General features: G+C 45.0%; 1 protein-coding gene across 5 annotated transcripts; it reads left to right on the top strand.

The window, feature by feature from the left end:
* Window positions 1-904: 904 nt before the first annotated feature.
* On the top strand, window positions 905-9,899 carry ZGLP1 (zinc finger GATA like protein 1). 5 transcript variants are annotated; one of them, XM_061613755.1, is made up of 7 exons: window positions 1,632-2,001; window positions 3,674-3,826; window positions 4,114-4,707; window positions 6,710-6,804; window positions 7,785-7,878; window positions 8,548-8,679; window positions 8,797-9,898. In XM_061613755.1, exons 2-7 carry the CDS (start codon window positions 3,693-3,695, stop codon window positions 8,825-8,827), a joined length of 1,080 nt encoding a protein of 359 aa, XP_061469739.1. In that variant the 5' UTR covers window positions 1,632-2,001; window positions 3,674-3,692; the 3' UTR covers window positions 8,828-9,898. The 5 variants fall into 5 exon arrangements, with proteins under 5 accessions (XP_061469738.1, XP_061469740.1, XP_061469739.1 ...); XM_061613754.1 differs by lacking the exons at window positions 1,632-2,001; window positions 3,674-3,826 and adding an exon at window positions 905-1,169 and having other exon boundaries at window positions 8,797-9,897; XM_061613756.1 differs by lacking the exon at window positions 3,674-3,826 and having other exon boundaries at window positions 1,629-2,001; window positions 8,797-9,899.
* Window positions 9,900-10,601: the final 702 nt, after the last annotated feature.

Raw genomic sequence — 10,601 nt, 5'->3', positions numbered from 1 at the left:
CTCCACATATGGGACTAGCAGCCCCTATATAGCCATACTAGAAGGAAGAGCAATGCTACCAGATAGGTTTGCACTCCTGCACTTTGTTTAATAAGCGCAGCAGCAGCAGAATGTGTACCCACTGGGAATTTAAAACAAGGTACATTTCAAGCTGGGGGTTCATTATAATTTTAGGTGGATTGAGCAGAAAAGAGCATGAAGGCTAGTGGCTAGAATCCAGCCCCAAACGTCTAGCTTTTGAAACACTGTTTTGCCACATCAGACCCAGGTCCAACAAACCAAACTCGGAAGCAGCACATAGAGGCCCCAATATCTGCTTTTCACAGGTACACTGCCTTTGAAGATGGCTCCTTTTAGGTATAGCTGTTAACAACCCCACATGGAACCATCCTCCATTATCTTATTTTTCTGTACAGCCTTTCCTGCTGAGCCACAATTGCTGCTTCAGTTTCCCCCTCTGTAAAAGAAGACGTCACAGAGCTACTATGTAGTGGCCCAGTTGGGCAATTTTAGCTTTTGAACAATGATCTACTGGGACGGGGTGCTTCTTCATTCGCTTACTTCAAAACCTGGAAACATAGCCTTGCTACGCCTTGGGGGGGGTCTTCTCCTTCGGCTGAGCAGGTCCTAGACTTACATCTCAAAGTCGCACCCTGATGGCATCACTGCTACTGTGGAAGAGACCCAGCATTTTGCACTTTAACGGGGGCCCCAGATGTAAAGGGCCTCTCTCAGGCAGGCTAACCCGGCCTCCTGCCTCTCCCCCGCCACTTCTGGGGCATCTACACTCCTCGGGGCCTGCTCCGGCTCTCTCTGCGCCCGTCGCCTAAAGGCTAGTAGGGGCTGGACCCCCCCTCCCTTTATGGCTGCCGGCCCTGGGCTCCCAGGTGCGTTCAGTTAAGCGCCCTCGCTCGCCCACTGGGCAAGCTGCGTTTGACCCTCCCCTGCGCCCGCTATCGGGTGGGGTGGAGAGATCAGAGCCGCCCCCGTCCCTCTGGACCGCTCAGCATGGAGGGGGAGCTTTTCGTGGACGGGCAACCCCCGGATTTTTCCGTCCTGCAGGAGTTGCTGTGCCCCCCCTGCCTGGAATACGAACCGAGCTGCAGCCCAGGCCCCAATCCAGGGGTCAGGGCCCCAGAAACCACCTCCACCACCCTCAGAGGATCCAGGTTAGCTATTCTGACTGACATCTCGTGAGAACGGGGAAATCCATATCAGTCCCCCCTGAAAGAAGGGAGGATCCGGAGCAGCGGCTCCTGCTAAATTGACCCTCGGGCATCCCTGGCTGTAGGCAGGAGATGCGAATTAACTTTGTGTACCCATCGGAAACAAATGAAGGCTGAAACCTATGGACACTAATTTAGAAGTAAATTCAGTGAGACTGACGTTCGAGTAGCATGCAAAGCATTAGTCTGTGCTAGCTGATCTGCTTTAATCCTACGCGTGCTGATTTGGGAATAGGTCCCATTTACTTCAGAGGGATTCATTTCGGGATAAAACTGCTTAAGCTCGAGATACTGGGCTGCAAAGTCGATCCTTTGCACGTTTACTCGACAGTAAGCCTCCGATTTTGTATAATAAAGCTTAGTCCCAAGCAGAATGAGCTCGCACTGAAGTCAATGGGACTGACTTCCAAGTAAGCAAGCAGAGTCCGGCCTTTAGCCCATTTCCAGGCGCCGGGGTTAACTACTTTATCGGATCGAGGTCAGATCCACGAGAGATTCCGAAGTGCCTCCCTTCCCCCGCTTTGAAGCGCGCACCTTGCAGATTGATCAGCTCCTTTTGCGCGCGCCAGTCCACATGAGCGTTTGGCTCGCGCGAGTCCCGCAAGAGGCAGCGGCAGCTCTCATTGGCCAAGAACATGAACGCGGGAGCCCGGGCTGGGGAAGACACCTGTGGGATGCTGAGAGCGCGGGAAATGTGCTGTGGTCGCTTTTGCAGAACTTGAGGGGACATGCGCGCACGTGGAGGGTGCCTCCAGTCTGCAGGAAAGACAAAAGAGTGAGGGTGCTGTTTCCAAAGCAGCAGGAAGTTGGTGGGTGGGGGAGATTAATGGTGAAGGGCAGGGTGGGTGTGGCAGTAGCGTTGCCTGAGGCCATGGAAGCGCCAACAAATATGGATGGTTGGCAGGGCTGCTGGGAGAAAGAGAGGCACCGATTATTGGTCCAGTTCCGGAGATGACGGGAGACATACTTCCCCTTAAGGGGATCGCCTTCTTGGACTGATGCTATAGGGGCGGCGCTAAAAGTTTACAAGAAGCGTTGAAGAAGTGCTCGCCCCCACTGGGCGATTCTAGGCAGGGCCGCCATTGGCCCCCCAACTTGTGTGTCATTATTTCTCGGGGCAGGATGGGGCCAGTGGGTGCGCTACTCACCTTGGGGACTGGTTTGCTTCACCTAAGGAGTGTTTAGAAAGAAGGCGTTTAAGTTTGTGATCGAACAGCTTCCATTTAAAGGATGAATCCCTTCCCCTTAAAATAAAAACAGCTTCGGCTGGTTCCCCTTCCCAAGATGGTTGTGTTCCAGATTAACCCCCCTCAGCTGCTCAGGCAGACCTTCCCTCCAAGATGCCTGCTAAGAGTGGATTTCTCATTATCAGAATCTGCCTTATCATGCTGAAGTGATCCTGGCAGAATATAAACATAGAGTTGGAAGGGATCTCAAAGGCCATCTACTCCAACCCCTGCTAATTCAGGAAATCTGTACCATCCCTCATTTGTGGCCGTCTAATCCCTGCTTTAGAACCTGTCATGAAGGAGACTCCACAAGCTTCCAAAGAGCTCAGGAAATTTTCTAATCCCTTTTCATTTAAACCCATTTGCTCTATCATATATGTGACAGCCCTTCAAATATTTGGTTCATCTGTCTTAATTGTCTCTTTTCCAGACTAAACATACCCAGCTTCTTCAACCTTTCCCTATAAGATGTGATCTCCAGGTCTCTCGTCATCATCGCCACCCACCTCTGGCCACGGTTTTATTATTTATTCATTCTTATAATTTATATACTGCTTAATATAACAAAATCAAAAGCGGTATATCACTAAACGTTTCACACACGTATAAATCCCCTTTTGAGGTATTATAACTCTGGGTAGTCTAAGGAAGCTAATGAGTTAAGGAGGGCACATTACAAGGAGTTCAAAACCTCTGAACTTTCTAAAAACAGCGATTTTAATTAATTGTATAAGTCCCTGATGTTAACAAGCCACAGAAGCTAAAATGCGGATAGACATCTGAGAGTTTGGCCAAGGGGATATAGAAGGTTTTTGGCGCTTATGAGGAAATGACCGATTTCCCGACTCATTGAAACCTGTTCTAGAAGTGGGCTAGTCCCACCTAGCGAAGAAGGCTCGCTACTTAGATGCAGCTGTAGTTATGGCCAAGTCTGGGTGTCAGCGCATGCCGCCGGAAACGGCAGTCCTTCAGGTGCCAGAGGACTCTGGGTGTGTTTTGTTTTGTTACTCTAACAGCCCTCTTATTCTGTACACTGACTAGTATTCTGAACCATTAAATGGCCACAGGTACTAACTATTCATGTCAAGGGCACAGATGGGTCATTTTGCTTGACGAAGTATGCGCGTTGGATCCTTGTTTGATAACATTGGTATAGTTGTTATGATGGTGCTTCCCCCTCCCCCAAGCTCTCGAAAAAATAGTATTTTCTTTTTGCAGCTAAATCGTTGATCTTGACATGATTCTAGACCTGCCCTGTGGGAACAACCATAGCACTGAGTGGAATGCAGGATGGAGCAGAAGGAGGCATATATTAGAAAAATATCTTGGGGAAGAGGATCCCTTTCCTCATTGGGGGTGTTTTGAGATGAAGTGCGTGTTTAGTCTCTTGTGGATGACAAAATGTGGGAGGGAGCGATTGTTCTGGAGCTTGCCTTTCAAAGTGTTCATGAGGGGAATAGTATAAGGAAGAGCATATTGTGGGGTGGATGCGAGAACTGCCCACTAGAACTACCGGTGTTCCCCTCTGGTGGGCGAGCCTTCGACTTTGCAAGTTGGGCTCAGCCCCCCCCCCTTTGATAAGGAGACCCGACTAGCTACTCTTCTGCCCTGGCTGACGGCGATGCCCTCTGCTCTCTCTCTCTGTCTCCCTCCTGCAGGTTTGAGCCCCTCAGCAGCATGGCCTGCTGCCTCCAGATCCCGGACACCAAAGCCCTCAGCTTCCTGCAGGAGACGGCCCAGCTTCTCTCCCAGCCGGAGCCGATCAGCAGCAGTACCCCAGGGAGGCCTGAGAGGCAGGCGGGCTTGGCCATGTGTCCTAGGCGCAACGCCCGGGTGTCCTCAGGCGATGGCTCCCCTGCTGCACTGGCCTCTTTTGGTCCCTTGGACGCCCTGAGCCTCATCAGCCTGCACTGCTCCAACCTCGAGTCGGAGCCTGTAGATCGCATTGAACGCACAGAGGCCAAAGGGGTTGCACAAGAGAGCTCCTCCGGCATCCTCTCCAAAGATTGCCCTGTCAACCGGCTGTGGACAGCCTGTGTGGAAGAGCCCAAGGTGGCGCAGCAGCAGGGGGCTGGCGCCTCCCACAAGACTGAGTCACAGAGGGGCAGGAGGAGAGCCTCCCGCAAGCAGCCCAGACCCAGGCGGAGCTGTGAACCCCTGGACCCGTCTTTCCAAGGGGTGACGTTTCAGATGCAGCTGCATCAACACATCTCCAAGGGTTGTCGACTCGTCATTAGCCCCCGATACAGCAGGTATTGCCAGCTGGCAAAGCTCAGATTGGCTGTATCTTTAATTGGTTCCAAATGCAAATGTAAAACCTGCATTGGATGGAATTCTTTTTCTTTGCTTTTTCTGCCGTGTTCTTTAGTACTTTAAACACACTTACAACTGCAAGAGAGGCCCAAGTCTACTTCTTGTAGTCTGATCCTATGGATGTTTACATGGAAGTTCCCACGGAGTTCAAGGGGATTTACTCCCAGTCCCAAGCAAGTCTGTACAGAAATTTTGTGTTAAGGAGGCCTAAGACTGCACCAGATGGGAGGAATACATTGAAGATAGACAGATCCTAAATACAGGCAGCCTAATATGTTCAAAGTGAATGGGTGATATATCCATCTTTAGTCATGCTTAGAGTAGATCTACTGAAGTCAATGGACTCCAGTCTACTCTGAGTGTAAATAATGTTGGACATCATCTGACTGTATGAAATATTTTTAAAAATAAAATGTAATCTTATTAAATTAAAAAGTACCTAGTGCTTGGTCATTTATCACTGTACTTTTTTATTCATTGATGAGAATACAAGAAAGGCAGGAGCAGATTTCCATCTTACTTAGTGACCAACTACTGTGAATCCTGCTTGCACAGGATATTTTTACTTATCTCCACAAGTAAAAGGGCTTCAAACTTGAGACCAAGCTAAACATGACATTAATCTTGTCATTAGTGGTGCATGTTGTTTTTAAAACACCACAACACACAGGGAGATGGACAGTAACCTGGACTGAGACCATGCCATGAAGAGGAGTTTTACCCCTCAACAGTGATAATTATTCTCAACATCCTGGGGTGGGCAAGAAGCAGCAATAAAAGGTCTGTGAAGACAGTGTGGCTTAACTCAGCTTCCTGGCTGAAAATGGTTGGCTTAGGGTTCTCGTTAGAAATTACCTCCTTCATAGTCCCCTTTTCATTAGAGCACTGGATAAATATTTTCTGCATAGGACATGGTGGGAGGGAGAGATTAATGCAATTATATTCTCAGCAATATCTGATATTATTGTATCATGCAGATGAAGCAGAAGCTGGGTAACTCTGGAATGTGTTCACTTCTGTAGGGAATGTAAATATAAATGCAGTGCAACTCCATTTCTGGGAGGAATAACTTGCTGTTTAACGCCAGAAGCAGAAGATAAGCTGGCTATATGTTCAACAGGCTTTAAATATTTGGGTCTGATTTTTCTGCTCTACAGGCTTTCGCTTTTATTCACATTTTCATTTTAAACACATGTTGTATGATATTCTGTGTATACCTTGTGTACTTTGCTGAAGTGGATAGCGTAGTGGCTACGGATTCTAGCAGATGTCAAAGGTCTAAAATCCTTCACTCAGCCATAGACTCATCAGATGTTCTTGAATGTGTGACTTATCTGTCAACCTCTGTCCCACAACCTGTAAAATGGGAATAAAGCTGATCTATCTCGAAGTAACCATGAAGACATGTGAGATGAGGAAAGGTGTTGGTTCTCTTAGGTAGGGGTGTAGTCGTCCAGGGTCTCGGGTGTGTGTGTCTTAGATCCTTAACTTTTTTGGGAGCAGAGTCCCAGCAGAGTCCCTATGTCTCCAGCATCCTATGAGCCAATCAACACGAAAGAGGAATGCTTTGGCCATTGAGAAGAGTCTTCTAACATGCTTCCTTGTCCTTTCCTGCTGATTGGAGCAAATCGGAGTGAAAGGAGATGAGTTAGCCACTGAGAAGATTCTTTTCAATAGCTAACACTCTGCTTTCAAGCTAATTGGTTTCTAGGGACATCTGTTGTTGTTGGAGAGTGTGTTAACAAGGATCTCATTCTCAGCCTAGCAACAAAAAAAGTGTGTGTGTGTGGCTGTGATTATCATGAAGGGACCCTGCACTTCTGAATTTGCCACTACACTACTGCTCTTAGGAACTGAGCGGAGTATAAAGCTAAGTAAAATACTTTAGAAACCAGATTTCCAAAGCAGGTCTAAAATATAATACATCTGATCTATATTCAGTGGAAAACTTAGGAAAAGAAGCCGAACCCCTTTAGCAAGAGAAGAGTGCAAAGCTGGCAGTTCCGAGGAGGAAGAAGGATGTCCCTCTATCCACAGTATGTTGATTTTTTAGGCAATAAATATGTGTAATATCTACTGGCAATATTTGAGATACTAAAGACAAAGCATATTGTGATTACTTTTTCTCTAGGAGAATTATAGCATTAGAATCTTGATCCAATTGCTAAGCATATGGTTTTTCTGTAGCAAACTACTGTGCACAGTTCTAGTTACATCTTTTTGTAATGTTAGTGCTTTTTAGAAAACTGCATGCCTCCTGTTTCTTCCTTTTTGTAAAAAAACAGCAATCCAGAGCCACTTCATATGGCAGCCATGCTCCATCATGTTTGCTGCAGTAGACACACACGTGTGAAGAGGACATGTGCTTCTCTAAATACTCAGGAGCCCTCAGTAGCAGGATGTGATTGGCCAGATTTAGCAATATGCAGCTCTACTAAACACTTTATGGGTTTACTGTGGAAAATTCAAGTGGAACCTGGCTGCCACATAGTCTGAACCAGCTCTGACTATCAATCTGATCACAACTCAGTTGAACAAAAGAACTTAATTTTATTCATACTTTTGTATACTGCCCTGGAATCTTTTGATGAAGGGCAATTAAGAAATATTTTAAATAAGGTATACCAGGCTGTTTGAAAACACTGCTGAAATTGATACATGAGAGAGGCGCCTTGAACATTTAAGAAATTTTAAGTATTATAAACTATGCACTAACCTGTAAAATGTCATCCATTCTGAAATTTCTTTTCAAAGTCACAAGCTTTCAACATCTTATTGCATGTTGAACACAATTTTGAGATGTTCATAGCAACAAGATTTCTCCCAAATGTCCAAAGCCCCCCCTTTTTAATTTGGTAAACTAGAAAGCAAACATCCTAAGCATTAATCCAGTGATGAAAGTATTTGAGGCCGAGAGATGCTGTAGTCAGGGTTGTGGTTTCCATACTTTCAGTAACTGTAATTATTCTAAACTGCTCTGGCATAATATCTGATCCAGTTGCCCTTTACTTTTAAGGGAATAAGCGTTGTGCTTCTTGCAAGACCAGGAAAACACCACTATGGAGAGATGCTGAAGATGGGACCCCTCTCTGCAACGCTTGTGGTATTAGGTACCTTGCACCTTTTCACTGTTCAAATAGCATAGGATATTTTTTATTTATTCATTTTTTACAAAAGCTATACCCTGCTTTTCACCATAGCTGGGCCTCAAAGCTGCTTACAAAAATTAAAACCTACAATATGCCAAATTTAAAACATAGATTAAAAAATCAAAGAATTAGCAGCCTTTATGGCACAAAGAAGGCCTTCTGAAATAAAACCATTTTAACCTATTTGTTAGACTCTTATTTCTCATAAGGGGTCTAAAGGTTACCACATGGCAGAAACAAGCTGTAACAAATGATCTACTTAATTGTAGGATACCACATAACAGGACACAGCACTGAGACCACTCGACTCTGTGGCCCATTGAACAGTGAAGCCGCAATACCACCACTCAGATTGCCCATGCCATATGCCACCATAACTTCTTTTCCCTGTATTCTCGCACTTGGGATCCTCAGCCTGCTGTTCAGAGGAGGGGGGTGTCTCTTCTTTTTGTCTCATCTGACATCCCATCTCCCTGAAAGACAAGATACCTCAATTTCCATACCATTTGGAATTAAGTGGGAGATTAAGGCAGGGGAGGGAGGTTACTACAAACACACCGGAATAAATGAATGGAATGACCACAACCACATGACTCAACTAACTTAGCAAAGCCTATTTTTTCTCCCCAGATACAAAAAGTACAGAATTCGGTGCTTTCGGTGCTGGAATATTCCGAAGCATGGTGGGAAACCCTACCCCCATTGTTCCACTTGTGGAGGCAAGTTGCGTGTAGTAACTGCCCAGCAGAAATCTGGAAAAAGGTAAAACGGGGAGGCGAAGCACCTCCAAGAACACACCAGCTCCAAGTTAACCCTTCACCAGCAATAAGAAAAGGCAGTGCTGCTAACCTAAGGGCTTCTTTATTTCTCCTTTTCTAGATGTGGAAGCTTCCTAAGGCTTTGCAGTTAGCTGGATAGCAAAACTGCCCTTGGAAATGGACTTGACTGAGAGGGTCTGGATGAAAAGCTTGGTGGATGGTCCTTAGAACTGCCTGAGGTTCTGTGGAAGAAGGCTCTTCTGTTTTCTTTCTTTCTTTATGTTCCTTTCTTTGGATGCTTCTCTGTTGTTGAAGTCAGTGCTATGCCCTATGTTGGGCGCTTGCTTGCATTGTGTAGGAAAGGCAGGAAAGAAACCCATGTTGTTGCAATGGGAAAAGTGTTTCCATTAAGCTTCAGCCATCTAAGCAATTTACAGTACATGTTTGGGCAGAATGCAATGTTCCTTTGGAGGATGGAGATGCTTAAATCACTTTCAAGCAGTTACTTCTGCCAATCCCATGGAAAGGGTTTTTTGTTTGTTTCTTATGTGTATTGGATTTAACATCTGCACCACCCCATCCCACCTTTTAACACTTTAGGTTGCTGCCATATTGTTAATACTGCCTCTAGGAAGGGATTGGAAAGTACAAAGAAGCATTTCACCAAACTGTAGCTTTTGGGAAAAACAGTAATTGAACAGTTGTGGTGGAGGAGGGAGTTTGTCCAAAACAATAATGTCTCCCTGCTTCTTAAATTCAGGAAGGCTTTAAAGAGATGTAGTTTTTTTAAAAAAACATGGGTCACATGTAATGAAGCCCTTTCCTGAATTCCTGATTATATTTGTCTATTGCACTAAATAAGCCAAGTGTAAATATATACTATTTATGAAACAAAATATTTCTATACTTGGTGAAGGATTTGTTGGGGATGCTGATAAACATTTTTAGTTGTACAATATGCAGCTGTTTCAAAGTGTGTCTCAAAAAGTGTGTTTACATCCAGTTGGGATTGCATCATATGATACTGCACAGGCTTCCATTTGAAGTATATTTATTTTTGTAAATAGTATTTATGTTTGAAGTGTTTGGTTCCCTGACATAGCAAGCCAAAATAAAATGAAAAGCAAAAGCAAATCAGCTGTGTTGTGAAATTCAAAGCAATTACTTTGACTGACCTGTAATTTTTCAGTTAATATCCCAAGTCAGGATTTTGTTCAATACCAGTACTGAGCTTCTTCTTCTTATTATTTCATAATTAAACAACAGCTATTTCATAAATAACAATCAAGCTTCTGGTAGAAGTATTATATATTGTAGTTGATTGTAGAAAATTCTTTTATTCCTATTTTTTTGTTCAAATTTGAAATAAGGCTTTGAGGGGGAAGCAGGAAAAGCAGCCTGAGAATATATGCACTTGGATCTCGGGTGGGTGATCACTCTTTTTAGTCCTTTCTTTCTAGTGTAGAGGGCAGTAGTGTAGTGGCAAAGTCAGAAGTGCAGGGTCCCTTCATGTTAATAAAAACCATGCTCCCTCCCCGCTTTTTGCTGTGGGGTTGAGAATGAGATCCTTGTTAATGCCTAGGAACCAATAAGCATGAAAGAGAAAAGTATTAGCACTGAGAAGAGTCTTAGTATTTGACTCACCTCCTTTCACTCTGATATCCTCCAATCAGCAGGAAAGGACAAGGAAGCATGTCAGAAGACTCTCCTCAGTAGCTAATACACTCCTGTTTCTTGTTCAGTGGCTTATAGGATGCTGGAGACGTAGGGATCCTGCTCCCCCCAAAAGAAAGGGGTTAAGACTGCCCAAAACCTGGCACGACTGCACCCCTAGTAGAGGGAGCCTACAGAATATTGTTAGAATTCTGACAGTGGCTAGTTATTTATTTAGGTATTTCCAAGTAGACCAGGGCCTCTAGTAAAACT

The sequence above is a fragment of the Rhineura floridana genome, chromosome 3 (genome assembly GCF_030035675.1).
Source record: "Rhineura floridana isolate rRhiFlo1 chromosome 3, rRhiFlo1.hap2, whole genome shotgun sequence".
Taxonomy (NCBI): domain Eukaryota; kingdom Metazoa; phylum Chordata; class Lepidosauria; order Squamata; family Rhineuridae; genus Rhineura; species Rhineura floridana.
Note: the sequence above shows the minus strand (reverse complement) of the source record. Positions and strands in the feature narration are given on the sequence as shown.

Bases quoted from the DNA above. Each gene is read 5' to 3' on its own strand.
- ZGLP1 (XM_061613754.1), top strand. From the start codon at position 1,009: ATGGAGGGGGAGCTTTTCGTGGACGGGCAACCCCCGGATTTTTCCGTC. The intron at 1,170-4,113 runs GTTAGCTATTCT...TCCCTCCTGCAG, and splicing joins ACCACCCTCAGAGGATCCAG to GTTTGAGCCCCTCAGCAGCA. The intron at 7,879-8,547 runs GTACCTTGCACC...TTTTCTCCCCAG, and splicing joins TGCAACGCTTGTGGTATTAG to ATACAAAAAGTACAGAATTC.